The sequence below is a fragment of the Coffea arabica genome, chromosome 2c (assembly GCF_036785885.1).
Source record: "Coffea arabica cultivar ET-39 chromosome 2c, Coffea Arabica ET-39 HiFi, whole genome shotgun sequence".
Classification (NCBI taxonomy): Eukaryota; Viridiplantae; Streptophyta; class Magnoliopsida; order Gentianales; family Rubiaceae; genus Coffea; species Coffea arabica.
The window spans coordinates 16062410-16080819 of NC_092312.1; the positions used below are offsets into that span (position 1 = coordinate 16062410).

At 39.6% G+C, this 18410-nt stretch overlaps 1 protein-coding gene across 2 annotated transcripts; it reads right to left on the reverse strand.

Moving 5' to 3' along the window:
• Nucleotides 1-7535: 7535 nt before the first annotated feature.
• On the reverse strand, nt 7536-17573 carry LOC140035084 (uncharacterized). 2 transcript variants are annotated; one of them, XM_072074603.1, is made up of 18 exons: nt 17401-17573; nt 17239-17299; nt 17044-17080; nt 16705-16835; nt 16475-16570; nt 16302-16398; nt 15499-15632; nt 14362-14501; nt 13344-13394; nt 13064-13146; nt 12928-12982; nt 12051-12165; nt 10582-11095; nt 10271-10484; nt 10073-10143; nt 8864-9032; nt 8651-8780; nt 7536-8480 (listed from the first exon to the last, which is right to left on the reverse strand). In XM_072074603.1, the coding sequence occupies exons 1-18, from the start codon at nt 17500-17502 to the stop codon at nt 7771-7773; spliced, it is 2910 nt and encodes a 969-aa protein (XP_071930704.1). In that variant the 5' UTR covers nt 17503-17573; the 3' UTR covers nt 7536-7770. The 2 variants fall into 2 exon arrangements, with proteins under 2 accessions (XP_071930704.1, XP_071930703.1); XM_072074602.1 differs by having other exon boundaries at nt 16475-16573.
• Nucleotides 17574-18410: the final 837 nt, after the last annotated feature.

Below are 18410 nucleotides of genomic sequence, written 5' to 3' on the forward strand. Positions count from 1 at the left end.
CCTTTTGGCAATCTCGGAGATTTTAAAAGCTTCATAATAGTTAAGAGTTGCATCGAGTAATCTTCAGTCCGACGAACTCAAGTACGAATTGGATCATCAGATGAGGGAAGCAATTAATGCATGAATTAGCAAGTTAGACCCGAAAAAACGTTATGCCACGGACATGATACACGTGAACGGGGTTACGTAAGTTTAGGGGCTGCATGTGCGTGCATGGGGTTTGCATGGAGGGCCACAGCTGGGTTTTGTTGCAGTTAGTTACTGAAAGTTGTTACAGTTAGTTAGTACTGATTTGTAAGATTCTTATGACATCAGCAGATGTCATAAGTTTGTTAGCCGGTTATAAGCTCACCGTCTTAGCACTTATAAAAGGCGAAGATGGGCACCAGTAGAAGACAGACAAAATCTGGGAAATTTGTTATATCGGCACTTTCCATTTCTTCTGTAATCTTTCCTTCTTTATTCAAGTCAATAAAGTTCTCTTGGCTTTCGGATTACTTCTCCGCCAGTTTTTGTAATTCCTAAGTCAGAGATTGAGGACCTCTACTGTCCTTTGCATCAGTGGTATCAGAGCTGGGTTACGCCAGCTCCAATCATCGATGGCAGAGGGCACTAGGTCTCAGGATGTCAGGAAAATGGAGGAACAAGTCAGAGCTTTGCTGAAGGAGCAGCAGGAGCAATTTGAGAGGGAAATGGCGGCTCTGCGGAATTTGGTGATCGAGCTTCACACACAGAAGGCTCAGGGCGAGGGGAACAGCTCTCCTCACCATTCGGATACTCCAACAAGTAGCAGGGGAGGATATCAAGTTCCTTCGCGACTGTCACGTATTGACTTCCCGAAATTCAACGGGGAGGACTTCCGAGGATGGTTGTACAAGAGCGAGCAGTTTTTTGAAGTGGATGGCACTCCTGGCTCAGTCAAGGTCAAAATAGCGGCCATGAATTTGGAAGGTAAGGCTCTTCAATGGCACCAAATTTTCATGAAATCTAGGCTTACTCGTGAACCCCCTGTGTGGGAAGAATACGTAAGGGAGCTGTCCTCAAGGTTTGGCGATTCCCTGTACGACGATCCAATGGGCGAATTGAAGAGCTTGAAGCAGTCTGGGACAGTACAAGACTACCACGATCTGTTTGAAGAACTACTCAACAGAGTGGACCTCCCAGAAGATTACGCTACAAGTTGTTTTCTGAGCGGGTTGAAGCCCGAAATCCAGTTGACTGTACGGATGTTCATGCCTAAAAGTGTGCAACATGCCAGAATTCTGGCCAAGATCGAAGAAGCAAAGATATCAGTACAATCGAATGGAAAGGTGACACCCAAACCTTTCACGAATTATTATGATCGCACTGGTACCACACCAATCCATGTGAATGCTCTTAAGCCTAAATGGAAGACGGACTCTAAGGCAGTGCTGCCCCTGCCTACGTTTCCAGCACTCCCTAGCAATGAAAGACAAAAGGAGCTAGTTGTTAGGAGGCCTTTCAGGAAATTGAGTAGGGCAGAAATGGATGAAAAAAGGGCACGAGGACTTTGTTTCTGGTGCGATGAGAGGTTTACTGCTGGGCATAGGTGCGGGAGTAAGCAATTCCACCGACTGGAGGTTTGGGATGATGAATCAGATAAGGATGAGACGGAAACAGATGAGGAAGGGGGTACGGTCGATGAGGGACAGTTAGCTCATATTTCCCTCAATGCCATGACTAACATGACTGTTCCTAATTTCAGGACAATGAGGGTCACTGGGCATGTGGGAAGGCAGTCTGTGAACATTTTCATAGACTGTGGTAGCTCACATAATTTTATCCACCCCAAGGTTGCACAAAAGCTGGGATTAAGTACACGGCAGGTTGACCCCCTAATTGTAGAAGTAGCAGACGGAAACAAGTTGACTACTCGTGAACTCTGTTCAGGCTTCACCTGGAAAATGCAGGGGCAAGAGTTTAAGGCCGACTTGTTGGTACTACCTGTGGGTGGATGCGAAGTAGTATTGGGAATGCAGTGGTTAACCACCATTGGGGACGTGAAATGGAACTTTAGGGATCTCAGGATGGAGTTCTTGTCGGATGGCCACAAGGTGGTCTTGAGGGGAATGAAGCAACATGGGCTACAGTTGGTGAAACAGAGAAAAATGCAGAGGCTACTCCAAAAGCCTGAACAAATTGCAGGAGCTCAAATCTGCCTAATCAGGATGATCCAAGAGCCGGAGCCAGAACCATTACCTCTTTCTAGTATTGCTGTAGGAACCAGTGGTGAGCAGGTTAGTCAATCGTTGGGTCTGGATTCTTTGTTAAATGAATATGATGATTTGTTTCAAGAACCAAATGGCTTACCTCCTGAAAGATTGCATGATCATAGAATTGTTTTAAAAGAAGGTACGGAACCTATCAATGTAAGACCTTATAGGTATCCGGCCTTCCAGAAGGGAGAAATTGAAAAATTGATCGCTGAAATGCTTGTGTGTGGGCTCATCAGAGCTAGCTCTAGTCCATTCTCTTCACCAGTAGTTTTGGTGAAAAAGAAGGATGGGTCCTGGCGAATGTGTGTTGACTATAGGCAGCTAAACAATGCCACAATAAAGAATAAATTTCCCATTCCTTTAATAGAAGAGTTGTTGGATGAACTTTTTGGAGCTAAGTTCTTCACCAAATTAGATTTGAGGTCTGGTTATCACCAGATTAGAATGAAAACTGAAGATGTGGAGAAGACAGCCTTTAGAACTCACGATGGCCACTATGAGTTTCTAGTTATGCCCTTTGGGCTAACTAATGCTCCTTCAACATTTCAAGGTCTAATGAATGACATTTTTAGGCCATTCTTGCGGAAGTTTATTTTGGTTTTCTTTGATGACATTTTGGTATACAGTGGCGGTTGGGAGGAGCACCTGCAGCATCTGAGTGTGGTGTTTGAACTACTGAGAAGTCATGAACTGAAGGTAAAAAGAAGTAAATGTGCTTTTGCTCAGCAGCAAATTGACTATTTGGGGCATATTATCAATGCAGAAGGCGTCCAAGCTGATCCCAAGAAAACTGATGCCATTCGGAGTTGGCCACTGCCGCAGACAGTCAAGGAATTGAGAGGATTTCTGGGTCTCACTGGGTATTATAGGAGGTTCATACGAGATTATGGTAAAATTACAAAGCCTTTAACTGACTTGCTTAAAAAGAATCAGTTTCAGTGGCACGATGGAGCTACTCAAGCTTTTAAGAAGTTGCAGGAAGTTATGAGTAGCCCCCCTGTCCTAGCTCTGCCAGATTTTAGCCAGGAATTCATCGTGGAGACAGATGCATCTGGGAATGGGATTGGGGCGGTGTTAATGCAAAAAAGGAAACCGCTAGCTTTCTTCAGCAAGTCATTGGGGTCCAAGCATCAAGCTCTATCAGTATACGAAAAGGAAATGTTAGCCATAGTCACTGCCATTTTGAAGTGGAGAGCTTACTTGGTGGGAAGGCATTTCGTCATTAAAACGGACCATCAGAGCTTGAAGTACATTATTGAACAAAGGGTACATACACCACTGCAACAGAAATGGATAGCCAAGCTGATGGGGTATGACTATGAAATACAATATAAGAAGGGGAGTGACAACGTTGTGGCAGATGCATTATCCAGGCAACCTCAGGAGGGCAGTTCTCTATGTACCATGGTCACTATCACAACGTCCTTGATCAGGGACATACAGCAGAGTTGGCAACAGGATGCAGTAGTTCAGGACTTGATCCAGAGGTTAGCCAATAATGGTCCGTGCTCGAGCAACTACTCGTGGCACCAGGGAGTGTTAAAGAGGAAGGGAAAACTGGTGGTTGGCAATGACCCGTCTTTAAGGGGCAGATTGATTACCTTGTGGCATTCGAGCTCACAAGGGGGGCATTCTGGAATTGAGGTAACGTACAGGAGGCTTAAGCAGATCTTGTACTGGCCATTCATGTTCAAGGATGTGGCTCATTTTGTAGCAGCATGCGACATCTGCCAAAGAAATAAACCAGATAATGTAGCTTATCCGGGCTTATTACAACCTCTACCCATACCTCAGAGGATCTGGTCTGACATCTCTATGGATTTTATCGAAGGCTTACCTCTCTCACATGGCAAGAAGGTGATTTTCGTGGTGGTCGATAGGCTCAGTAAATATGCCCACTTCATGGCCGTAGCTCATCCTTACACAGCCATCTCCATTGCACAGCTCTTCATGGACCAGGTTTACAGGTTGCATGGTCTTCCCCAGACCATTGTTAGTGATCGAGACCCCATCTTTCTAAGCTCCTTCTGGCGAGAAATTTTCAGGTTGCAGCAGGTTCAGTTGAACATGTCTTCTTCTTATCACCCTCAGAGCGACGGTCAGACAGAGGTAGTCAACAGATGTCTGGAGAACTATTTAAGATGTATGACGGGTGACCATCCCAGAGAATGGAGTTCGTGGTTGCCAATGGCAGAGTACTGGTATAACACAAATTTCCATTCTTCTGCTAAGTTCACTCCATATGAAATTGTCTATGGGCAGCCGGCCCCTCTTCACATTCCATACCTACCTGAGGCCACAGCATGTGCTTCCGTGGATAGGAGCTTACAAGCTAGGGAGAAGGTCATTCACTCCTTGAGACATAATCTGTCCAAGGCTCAACATCGAATGAAGCAGTTAGCTGATAAGCATAGGTCGGAGAGGGAACTTGCGGTTGGTGACTGGGTTTATGTGAAACTTCAGCCTTACAGACAGCATTCCCTACGTTCTCACCACTGTCAGAAGCTGTCACCTCGCTACTTTGGTCCATTTCAGGTGTTGGCAAGGATAGGAGCAGTGGCCTACAAGTTAGCTTTACCTTCGCATGCCCGTATCCATGACACATTCCATATCTCCTTGCTCAAAAAGAAGGTTGGCACAGGGGGCACTCAAGCTCAGATTCCCGCAGGAATTACACACCAAGGACAGATGTTGGCAGAGCCCATAGCTGTTCTTGACAGACGTCTGGTCAAGCGTGGGCGAGTTGCGGCTACACAGGTGCTGGTTCAATGGAGTAACAGCTTTCCCGAAGATGCAACTTGGGAGTACTTGCAGGACTTGCGGCTACAGTTCCCTCATTTCAATCCTTGAGGACAAGGATTGTTTTGAGAGGCGGGTATTGATACACGTGAACGGGGTTACGTAAGTTTAGGGGCTGCATGTGCGTGCATGGGGTTTGCATGGAGGGCCACAGCTGGGTTTTGTTGCAGTTAGTTACTGAAAGTTGTTACAGTTAGTTAGTACTGATTTGTAAGATTCTTATGACATCAGCAGATGTCATAAGTTTGTTAGCCGGTTATAAGCTCACCGTCTTAGCACTTATAAAAGGCGAAGATGGGCACCAGTAGAAGACAGACAAAATCTGGGAAATTTGTTATATCGGCACTTTCCATTTCTTCTGTAATCTTTCCTTCTTTATTCAAGTCAATAAAGTTCTCTTGGCTTTCGGATTACTTCTCCGCCAGTTTTTGTAATTCCTAAGTCAGAGATTGAGGACCTCTACTGTCCTTTGCATCAGGACATTCCACAAAATTGTAAGACAGGAGTCGGGGATTTTGTCCTAGTTGAGCTTTCAAGAATGACACGGGTTCTGAAGCATCAGGCAAATGTTGTGTACGAAATTTACTACTGAGATATGTAGAGCAGTTGCTGTCTTCGTTGTATCTCCGTGACTCGTTTAGGTTTGCATGTGAAGGATCCTGAGTTGGTTGTCAGATAAAAATATGTTCTCTTGTCAGTGTTGGTATTCCACAAGACAAATTCATTTATTGATCTCAGAATTTTCAGATTAATTCTTCTTCAAACCACATTTGGTACCCTGTCAAGCCTTTTTTTTTTCCGCCCGCCCGCCGGGGGGGGGGTGGGGAGAGGGGAGGTAATCAATCAACATTGTAAAACTCGTTGTGCACCCTTTGAAACCAGTTCAGATCTTTTAGCTGAAGCACGCAAACTGCAGTTGAAAAGATCAAACGTGCGATATATATAATATGTCGTATAGATAGCTCATTCAAGCAACAGTAAAAATTGGAAACACCAGAGGCTTTTGGTTGGGCACACTTTATAATTGCTCCTTTCTTTTTCTTTTCTTTTTTTTTTTTTTTGGGGTTTTGTCTAACAACCATTTTAGACCATCATCACGGTCCCTTTTACACTTCCTAGTTATCACCGTGCAAAAGATAATTCAAGGTAGACAAGAAGAATTTAGCCATCAGGACTGGCTAACATGCGTAGAACTATCAATAAGTAGATGCAACGAGATGAAACACATCATGTGGCTACAACAAATTCATTTTATTAGGAAAGGGGTTGGGCGGCAACCAAATCATTGAAGATGGCCTTGTCGTCTCACTTTCTCCATCACATAGACAAGCACAATATAACCACCAGCCCAGCTTTTTAAGGCTGGGTGGGTAAACCTTGCCTCCCATCCATTATCACATTAAAATGTTGATTTGCTTCAAAAAAATTCAAGCGGATGCGTAATGCAGCCGTTTAATTTGGTGATGATTCAGTCCCCTCTAAATTATATCCAGACCTCCTTAAATTCATTCCTTCCCCCTAGTATAGAATAAATTACGATATACTACAATTATCGTCTTAAAAAAAAAAAAGACAAGCACAATACACCAAATAAGTTAATGTCATGACACAAACCCGAAATAGGATAACCTTTCAGGCCTTCATTAATGGGTAAGCACCGAAGAGCCTGCCCTGTTGCTCTGCCCTCCAGTCGTCGGTGTCTACCATGGTCATTTGAGTATCAATTATGGGCTCCAGCCGTCTGGTCCATGTCGCACCCAGCTATATCACCAACAAAGCTGGCACGACAAAGACCCACCTAAGTGCCACTTTTATACCCATTCCTTTTGTTTTGAATTAATCTTTTATACACAGATAACATGTACATAATCACTGTTAAAAGTATGATAATTCATCTAAACTTAAATACAACACAATCGACATTGCACGTATAATAACTCATCTGAATTTAGATTTAAAATTTAAATTTTATTTATATGTCATATATTGAATTGTAATAATGTATATAAAATTAACTATTTTCTTTTTGATTTTCAACTTGGGGAACGTTTCAGGGCTTTAGGTTTAACAAGTTAAAATCCACATGCTGCGTGACAAACTGTATAATGCATGTCCGCATATTTTTATGCAGTGCTGAGGACGACTGAACAAGCAACTAATAATAAAAAGGGATCCATTCAAAAACCTCCCTTGAGTTTTTTGACAATTTTAGTGCCCTCCATTAAAGTTTTCAAAATATCACTTACCTCCACCGCCAGTCATTTGGTATCCAATGCTTACATCACTAATGGCTAAATTATACATGCTGTGTAACCTATCAGGTTAGTAATATTTTTAGAATCTCAGAGAGCATAGTGAAACTGTTAGAAATCTCAGAGCAAGTTTCTAAAATTATCCCTAACAAAATGACAGGCGATTTTTCGGCCATAGGTATTCGTTAGATAGAACCACTCCAAATCAGCTACTCTATCCTAAATGTTACATAATTGATAACAGATGAAAAAGAAAAGGATTCTCAGCAATAGTTTATTGTTTTCGTTCCTTATCCCAGCCTTTTCTTTATGGAAGGGCATAGAAGGCACGCAAGACAGATGCTCTCTGTCAACCCTATCTTCCAGTAATGACTTGGCAATCAAATTCAGCAAGTCTACAATGTAGACGCATGCTGCCAATCCCTCGTTGAGCATTAAACTTAATAGAAGTTACAGTTAACTTGCACAAAAGTTTAGAACAATCACGATTGGAACCACCTCCTGATCTGTTTGGAACCTCGCTTTTCATGGTCAGTTTGGTCCGCATCGCGCCGTGCAAATTTGGATCTGTACTGCTCAATTAGTGTGTCAAGTTTATCCACCACATCCCGTCCCAGAGGGTCACTGTTCCTTTTACTCTTTTTTCTTATCTCAGGACCAACGGGTTCCTCGTGTTTTTGTGCTTGATTCTGAAGCCTCCTCTTTTTGGTATATAACTGTGCTCTTTCCTGATGTCCACGCTTATGAGCACTAATGGTTGTGCCTTCAGCTGGATGTGGCACGCCTCCATCAGGGTTTCTTTGTTCCTGGTCGGGTATTTGCTTATTTTTTGAGCTTCTCATCTTTTTCTTGAATGAAATGTTGTCCCTTTTGCCACCAGCATCACCTTTTTGCTTCTTAACAACTCGAACTTCCCCTGAAGGAGATTCTGCAAAAACTTGCCTCCCAACTTCAGCTTCTGTCTTACTCCCAGAAGTGTCTGATGCTTTAGCATCATGTCTAGATTTGCGTTTTCTTGATTTCTCTTTTGAATGATAATCCAATGCACTTGATTTGTCATTCTGCTGCAAATCTTGAACGCCATTCAAGGAATCCTGCTGCCGAGCTTGAAGTTTGTCTTTCCTGCTTCGCAGTGTTAGGACATTATCAACAGCAAACTCGACAATTGGGCGTTGCTCAGGACCAAAAGTTTCTGCACCCATAACACCACATTGGATTAGCATTGATACAACTGATAGTTGAACTCACTCTGCTTGCCCGGATATTAGTAACTCACAGCAACAATTTTTATATGCAGACTGGCAGAGTACCATCAGTGTCACCATTTAGAGAGCAAATGTAATGTTTTATGAAACAGATTACCTGGATTATTGTTAAGAACTCTCAAAGCCACAAGTGCATGTTGATGCTCCGAAAACTCGACAAAACCCACTCCACGAGAACTATTTTTTCTGGTTGAGTTTGTATTCTTGGACTCCCTCAAAATTTTTATCTGCATGACAAAAACACTCCTAGGATCCAAAAATGTGTGATCCATAATTTGCACAAACTCAATTGGAGATGAACATCTGTTACCTGTCGAATAACAGGCTTTTGCTTAGTAGCTCGAGAAGTTACTGCATGTATGCAGAGTTGCTTCAACTCTTCCTCAGACATTGTCTTTGGCAAATTGTACATCGCCAGCCTTGTCCTTGACACATGGAAGTTTGGAGATTTAAGTTTAGTCATTTTTTTCTCCTGCAACCTGTACAGTTGGTTGGAGCATTATTGAGTTTGCAAATTCTTGGAGCACAAAAGGTCAACCACAGTCTCAAAAATTGTTAAATTTAAGAGCATAAGCAAGAAAGCTATACTGGAAAATTTACAACTCATAGGGCCTATTCTTCTTTGCTTAAATTAAGCTGATTCTCTATTGTTCCACTTACTGCAGAACTAAAGCAATTTGAGGTGTTCTTGAGATAAATGATATAAGAATATCTGCCATTTCATATGTACAAACATGCAACGTAAATTATGAGACTGGAACTTGTCAAGCCAGGAGTTAATGACTTTTCCACCATTGATGTGCCATTGTTTTGGCCCATATCCATGTAAACCATATATAGCCCTGTTTCAAGAAGTGTGGCTAACACCCTTTTGAACTCCAATCTAATATCCAGAGGGGAAAAGGCCACTGTATGAAGTGCCATCTCAGACATATAAAGCACATTTCCGTGTAACTTTAGAGAAATTTATCGCTTCATCCAATTGGGGTACCATTTATTGAAATATGCTCTATCTTCACAGTATCAGGAAAGATCCAATAAAAATTTTCAAGCAGTTGTAAGTTGCCAATATACAACTTACTCATGCCAACAAATTTGGAATCACTGAATACTACTTCATCAGTTTATTCTGACAAATCTGGAAACAAACCCTAACAATTGCTTCTACATTGACGAATATAAATTACTTTGTTTGCACCAGAAAAAAGTTAGCATGACAGAGAGCAGACATGGACATATAATGTTTGTAGAATGCAAATCCAGGGCCCATTAGGTATCCAGAAAATAACTCTCCTCGAAGATATGAGACAATGCATTAACTCAAAGCTTCCAAAATGTAATAAGCAGCCAGGTAACCAAACAACAAACTACAGCCGGATAATAACCAGATTCGCTATTGAAAGATCGACATCTAGCAGATGATGTACAGATATATACTTGAAGATTTTTCCCGGTAGAAGTGGACCACATAAAATAAGATAAATTCCAAAATCATTTACAAATAAAACTTAATACTCACATTTTGCGCTTTGACATATCGCTCACTGAAACACCTTCAGCAGCTGGAGTTCCCTCGAGGATAAGACCTTCCTGTTAGGTCAGAAAAGAGTATTAACATGCTGTTAGACACACACATAAAAGTGCAAGTATAGAATTTACACACACCAAAAAAAAAAAGATAAATATAATAAGAATGCCGCCTGATCTTCATACCAACCTTTGCCAGGTAAAGATTGCGGTGGTCACGATCCTCTTTTTTGGTCTTCTCCGAAACCTTATCTTGAGCTGCCTTCTTGTCCAGAGCCTTCAAAATTTTTAATTGCCTACCCTTTAGAAAGATACCCAAACCAGCAGCAGCATTGGCAGCTGAAACTGCAGCATCAGCACCATCTGATGTTTTAAATTTGAGAAATCCTGTTCCCCTCGGTCGCCTGCACAGAGTAAAACCAAGATCATATCAGACAAATTCTCATTTGGAAGAGAAGATATTTGGAAATCCAATGGCCAACAGGAAAAGTTCATTCTCACTTGGTAACATGATGAAGAACTGGAAGAAAGGATTCTACTTCACCAAATGCCAAGAGCCGTTGTTTTACTTCTTCGCTACTGGAATCAAAAGGAAGGTTGCTAATGAATATTGTCCTTTGCAGTTCATTGTCCCTCTCAGTTGGGTTTTTCTCTATTTGTTTGTTTTTCCCAGAATTTCCTGGTATTGTGTTTGGTGCAATAAAAGTATCAGACAATTTGCTTGATATGCCCAAACTTTCATCATCCTTCATTTCTTTGGACAGCCCAGAGTTATCATTATCCAAGCTATCTGTCGCTTTAGACGGCGATGAAATTAGGTTCTGGAGAACTTTTCTTGTAATATCTGCTTCTTCATCGAAGTTTGTTTCACTGCCAGAGACCTTCTCTTCAGTTGAATCAGACCCATCTGACATACCATCAACTTTGTAATCTTGTAGGGATTTCTCATTGACTTCTGTATCATCCTCATCCAAATCACCATCACTATCACTTTCCTCACCATGTTTGTCCGGCCCTGTAATAACATAAGTCAGACATGGACTTCTTTTCCCAACTTCCCAGCATTATATTTTAAGCCACCTCGTTTTTCACATTTAAGTGAGTGGAAAAGGATAGATAGATTATCCATGATAAATAAATGAACCAAATCAAGTAATACAATATCACAGAATATCCCTTATATCAGTCATCAAAGCATAAGTTGGATTAAGTTCTATGCTAATCTCGTACCAAGTGCAGAAGAGAGAGAGAGAGAGAACTGATAATATATAAAGATTTCTCCTCAAATGCTAAATAAGCAAAACACAAGACAGGAGAAAAGATGACCAAAATCTAAAAACTAGGAAAGGTCTGCACATGCATGCATATGACTGAAAGCGTTTGAAGAGATAGTCTACTTCCAGAGAAAAGATGACCAAAATCTAAAAAACTAGGAAAGATCTGCACATGCATGCATATGACTGAAAGCGTTTGAAAAGGTAGTCTACTTCCAGAGGCAAATAAAACTAAAGGCTAAAAGCAAAATTCGACACTGCCAGTTTCCTCAAGCTAACCAAAGCAGTTAAGAGAAAGGCCCACTTATCATTATGAACTTCAGCATTGGAATTCAGATAAGCAAGGAAAAGATGGTTATCAGTAGAAACAGTAGATGTAGCGTGTCAGAATGACAATGTTTAGCATGACACAACCAGAACAAGCAAAATAATTCTCCTTTCATAAAATTTGAAGGAACCATTAGTAAACCAATGGAGCAACAGTTTTCTACTTTAGAGAAAGAGAGGAAAAGAACTTTATTTGGTCCTGAATTTATTTGTGCAATAGCAAATAGATATCACCTTTTTCTAGGAACATTTACTCAAAAGAAGGTAATGACCACTCCAGTTGTTCCACAAATTGCAACACTATTGACAATTCAATTATCATTTTGCAGACTGCACAAATAAAAATTTTATTTGAAAAGCGAAAGTTACCTTCTTCACCAGCATCAAGAGATTTACCACCGGAGGCATAAACTTTTTTCGAAACAGCCCAATCAACAGCTATTGGTCTTTTACCAAAATTTTTCCCATTGAACATCTTGATAATCTGTTGAGTATTAAAAGGACCCAAAAAAATTTTCAAATAATGTAAAGAAGTAAAAAACTAGTTGGCAACATAAACCATGATTCAGTCCACCAAAATTCAAAGTGTTAGAAGCTTAATTTGACAGAATGATATGTTTGCCTGAAGCTGTTAAATCAAGCTTCGAACTTGAGATTTAGTGCTCAATTAAACAGAAAAGGAAAAAAATTTGAGGCCATATTCCATAAGCAATAGCTAATAGAAGAAATACTGATGTATCTCAAATTTCACATCGTACAAGAAAACCACAACCAAAAACAACATCAGAACTGAACAAATGAGATTCAGATTCTTTCAAAGGAAAAAAAGAAGGACATTCCAAGCTCAGAGAATCTGGTTAAAACCTACTTGCATAGAACTATTTCTCCTTTTTTTAAAGAGATTAGGAGCTTTTTCAAAACCTTTTAAGAGACGACAACAACTTGAACTATTTAGAGTAATACGCAAGAATCATCAACTAATTACTTAGGTCATGTCATTTTTTTAGTCTTGCTATGAGTTAATTTCTTTATCATGGTGACATACGCTACACTATTGGTGGCATGTCGCCTTGGTAGTAATTGAACAAATGTGTTGTATTTTTTGCCCCTACTTCTTCTATTATCTCTGAAGATTTTGACATTTTGGGAAATATTATGGTTTTACACCCTAGTCTTATGTAGTTTTCAACTGGAAAGGCAGATAACTGCCTGAAAGATTAGAGATGTTATCAGACAAAATACATACATTTTCTGCATCCTGCTTTGATGTGAATTTAACAAAAGCAAATCCCTTCGACAACCTGAAAAAGACAGGAAAAGTTCAAACCCTTAAATAAAAATAGGTAACAAACTCTAAAGTGTTGCAGTTTAAGGAAACACACCCTGTCTCAGGATTTTGAGGAATAAAAACGTCCCACACGAAAGCCACAGCCGAAAACATGTTCTTTATCTCATTCACTGTTGCCTGCAGTTAGATGTTGGCTAATGTAGAATTAAGAGTCAGTCGTCATCTGCCATTATTTTTTAATAAGATAGGCCAGAGTTGTTCAATTATGTCAAACACATAATATTTGCACATATTAATAAAGGGAATATAAGAATTGTAGAATAGTTAATATTGCACAAAAAATACGCATAGAGAAGAAAACGAGCATAAGAAACCTTGAATGGGAGATTCCGCACTATAAGCTTCCACTTTTGGGTCTTCGAGCCCTAGTTGACAAGAATAATATAGAAATACTTATATTCTATGAAGAAGTTAAAGTCCCTGAACAAATTATATGCAAGAATATGAAACAGAGTTAAAAATCAGGAAAAGCAGGTGGCCTAAAAAAATTATAAAGCAACCTTTTCCTTTTTCTTTTCTTCTCATTCCGATAATTAATACAGCACCTTAATTTTTAGTATCTAAAACCCAAGGAAAATTGTGATTTTCAGAGAGAGTGAGTGATAGGCTAGGCCCTTCAGAACAATCAACATTTTTCACTTATTCCTAATTGGTGCAGCAAGAGGTTAATAGCATCTCAAAGGCTACATGGAATTGCCAAATGCCGAAGAGATGGTCAAGCAACAGTCTCCAAGGCATGGCCTACCAGAAGGCAATGCCAAGTGGAATAGCACAATCTGAAGTGCTTGACTTTTAGAGAGCAGCTTATAGACGATTCCAGGAAGCCGAAAGTTATTCATGAAAAAACTACAAAGAATAGCTCCAGGAAACTTTAAGATGGTCAGCAATACCAGGAACAGTATTTAAAGCAAAACAACTCTTGTGAACACTAAAAGCATAAGTTGAACTAATCCACTTTTTTTAAGAACTGTGTAAAAGTTTCAAATTTTATTTCCATCTGAAAAGAAAAGGCAATATCTCAATCTACAATGAGGTACCTTCAGAAGCAAAAAATTTCTAACAATATAAACCTTTAGCACAAGTTCAAACAAGACAGTGAACTCCTATTGACCAACTTCCTCGTCCACTTTAACCACTCGATTACAAAACTAGCAACCACAACCTCTAGTCTTGTCAAATTTCAACCAGTCATATAGTCAACAATTTATTGCCATGTAACCTCACATACACTTAGTATACCATTCCATCACATTTGCAAATTCAAATGCAAGGACAAGAATAAAGCAATCTTTTTCGTATAAAAACACCCACACTCAAAAACTGAAAATCTACCTCTCCACCAAGCTGACGTGCCCATAGAAGTTCACCATGTATCTTTTTTTGGTGTAATGCTGCAACAGAGGAACGAGCTGATTTAACACTTGTATAAAGGACAGATGAAGCATCCATTTTACATCCATCTCGAGCTAGACCTGCAAAAAAATTTTACATAAATGTGATCTGACATTTTCTTTAAAAAAGATTTAGTTATGACGTTATTATCCTAAGAAAAACACTTCAAATAAAACTAGAAAACAAAAGTTTTGCTTCAAAATGTTTATAAACACTGAGTAATCACACACAGTTTGGGGCCTACCTCTTCCATTTAGTAGTGATAAATCCCCAACATACTTGAAATTTCAAAAGTTGACAAAGGTCATGTATAAAGAGAAAAATCAAAATAGTACTAGAAGAAACATATTCTTTGGTATTATCAAAGAAACATATTCTTCAAAATTATTACAGTGTATCAAGAACAAAAAGAGAAATCACTAATGGCTTATTGGCATCCAAGAAGACAAATTTCAGTGTGTCACATCAGCATCACAAATTAAAGAGCTTCCATTCAGAAGCCCAAAACCATGTCTAGACAAACCACCACCTTACAACCACAGTCCAGGATTTAACTTGTAGATAGTCATTATAGCTTTAAGAAACCTATAAGATATGTGCCACATAGCTTTGAGAAACCTATAACATATGCATCCACAGATGATCGTGTTTATATGGACAATCACCAAACAGAGAGTAGCCTGAGGAAGTCATCTAAAGAGCAATCTCAGCTAAGCTATGTCTACATTAACTGAGGAACCAAGAATCTTGCAAGGAGTCAGATAAATTCTTAGTGTATTAACTATATCATAAGGGCTTCTTTGTTCAATGGAGAACCGTTCTTTTTGTTTTAGCTAGAACCAAAAACGATAGGAAGCTCAACGCTGTATGCTATGATTGCAGATTGGGACCCAAAACTGTAATTCACATCTGTAATTAAACTCCCCATTCTGCACAATATAGTGATACAGATATTCACTCAGAATATTTCATGCCATTGGACAAGACTCTTTAATCAATTCAGCATGATGATCACAAGCATGAACCTAGGAAATGTAAACCAGGATGCACTGAGAACAAAATAAGGACATGCATTACCATGATGCTCAAGCTCCTCTTTGGGGAGAGGATAAATAATAGAACGTACTGTGCCACACTCTCTGGCAAGACGGTGAACATCTTCTGCCATAGCAGTATTAAGAAGACCACCAAATATGACTGTCTTTGCAACTCTGTCATATAAATTGAAAAATACACATCATGGTGCAGTAAAGAAATAAGCACTTGTCTCTCGCAGAAAATCAACGAAAGGTAATCATGACCTTCCAAGCAATGTATCTCACTCCTAGAGGTATAGAGAAATCATACAAGTATGTGAGTTGCCATGGAATCAATGTAGCAGTGACTTCAAAGAATTTCACAGTGTAAACTTTTTAACCATACCTCTAAGTCTAAATGAGAAACAAAAAACAAACCCTATCTCAGTGCTCTATAGGCCAACAAACACTGAAATATGGAGCAATCATGCATGTATTATATGTGTGTGTATACGCACGCACACACACACACCTTCTCATAAAGTAACTAGCTGTCGCTAAGTCTATTATTATACCACCAAATACTATTTCACCTATCTAATATGGAGGTCAACATATGATTGAAGCTGCAAAAATACGAAATTGACCATTTTATGAATGGAGTAACATTTCAACACTAAAAATCGGGTCAGGGGGTGGAGGCAGGTGGAAAAGCAAAATCATTGCCACATATAGCAGTTTACAACGCCAGTAAGAGTGAAAAGGTGAAATAAACGACCACAAGGGGGTTTCAGCAAAGATCAGAATGCAAAATAAATCCCATGACCAAATTTTCATAAGATCACAAACATCACATAGTAATACCTCTGCTTTTCTTTTTCTAAAGAAGTTTCTTCATCAGCTATACTGCTAGAAGTTGTAGCTGCTTTTCTTTTCTCCAAGGACTCAAGTGTTTCATTCACTGCTAACAGAAAATAAATCAATCGATGGATCGAAATAAATTGAAAACACACACTAACTCCGTCATAATTGGACACCTGTTGATAGAGATTTTGAAAACTCCTCGTGCTCGACTGTCTTGGCAGACAAACTTAACTTGTTATCTTTTGCCTGGGCAACACCATCAGAAATTTCTGCTAAATTTATTTTTGGAAAAAAGGGATAACACAAACAAATTTCAATGTGAGTTTCCAATTTTCTTCATGAGAACGCAATCAGAAAGCAGAAAGCATTAGACCAAATAGCAGGTAAGCATATAAGTATAAACCTTGATTTCCTTTCGATCGGCGTTGTTCCAGAGAAGCACGATGCATAGCATGCTTAACTTGAATCTTTCTACCCCCAACAGTGGACCCATTTTTCAGCTCAATAGCACGATTAGCATGTTCAACTGCAGCGCTGCAATTCCAGACATTACCCAAAAAGTATCAAGACTTGCACACGTAATTATTTTTAACACGCTAGTGAATAAAAACAGCAGAACCAGTGAGCAAAATAAGCTCATTCGAGCAAAATGATATGAAACCAATAATCTGGAGTTGAAAAAATAAAGGGATTAGCAAAATTTACACTGACACAATGAAAAATTATTCCAATTCAGACTTACAATTGAACAAAGCCAAAGCCCCGGTGCTCACTAGACCCTGTCCTCAAGAAAAATAACTCAAGACTTAAGAATGATATAAAATGCCAATATTAAGGATTCAATGTTTACTAGCTATGCAGAGACTGTACTAAGCTATTTAAGTCGGAAAATTACACGAAAAAGCAATTCACTGTCTCAAATAAATGCAATAATTACCCTTCTTCGTAACCATAAAGCAGCGTCTTATTGGTCCAACTTCACTAAAGCTCTCTTCTAACTACAAATTCACAGAAACAAAAGGATGTATTAAACACAAGAAAGAAAAAGGGTAAACATGACAGTGCAATGAGCTAAAAAGGCAACCGAAAGAATGAGTACCTGAGCATTAGTCAAAGAATAGGGCAAGCCGGTGACGAAGACGGTGGAAGGGCTGTATTGGCTGTCGCCATCAGTTGCCTTCACCTTCTTCTTCTTTCCCATCCCTGCAGGTTTCAAGTGTGCCAAAGCTTAAAGACGCTGAACTCTGTCGAAGGTTTTTCTTAATGTGGAAACCGGGGGTTTTATACAGGGATTTTGCGGATTGGGTTGGTTGAAATTTAATAGTCTCGGGCGAGTCACTTGGGTACTACAGGGCTGGGTTTTGGCCTTCGTGGGCCGTCCGTCGTGGCACGACTATAGCAAAGTAGAGTTTCGCTTGACGAGGTGGTCAGTGGACTGGTAAAAACCACCAGCTAGCTTGGTGGGAATGCCACATTTAAGTGGTTTGTTTCAAAAAATTCAGGCGAGTGTATTGTGCACTCGTTTGATTCAGTGGTAGTTCAGTCCCCTCCAAATTATTCTTGGGCCTTCTTAGATCCACCCCCTTCCCCTTTAGTGTAGAATAGATTATGTTATACAACTGTTATCGTCTCCGAAAAAAAAAAAACAAAGAGATAAGGAAAATTTGATCTTTTAAAAAAAGTTAAATTATTTCAATTAATTTGGTTTCAGCTCCCTCCATTTTTACCCACCTTGCAGTGAAAACCATAACTCAACAAAACAACAATACCATCTCTCTCTCTCTCTCTCTCTCACCATCCTTTCCTTTCCCTCCTAAAAAATCAATTCAAACAACAAAAATCAAATCCCTTCAATTCTTTTCTTTTTCTTTTCCTCCCATTCCCTCAATCCAAACGATGCTTAAGGATATACAAATACTTGGATGTCAATTTAGACTTAAGCATTAAATTTTACATGTTTGATGCGTATTTATGTCTATATCTATATTGTCATAAGGCAAAAAATAGTTCTACACTTCAACTGTTCTTTACTTTTTTAAAAAAAATAATAATGGTATAACAACCGTCGGTAGTCTGTACTTAAAAAATTAAGACATTGATGAGACTCTC

Bases quoted from the DNA above. Each gene is read 5' to 3' on its own strand.
- LOC140035084 (XM_072074602.1), bottom strand. From the start codon at position 17,502: ATGGGAAAGAAGAAGAAGGTGAAGGCAACTGATGGCGACAGCCAATAC. The intron at 15,633-16,301 runs GTATTACTATGT...TTTATATGACAG, and splicing joins TTAGAAAAAGAAAAGCAGAG to AGTTGCAAAGACAGTCATAT. The intron at 12,166-12,927 runs GTATGTATTTTG...AATACTCAACAG, and splicing joins CAAAGCAGGATGCAGAAAAT to ATTATCAAGATGTTCAATGG.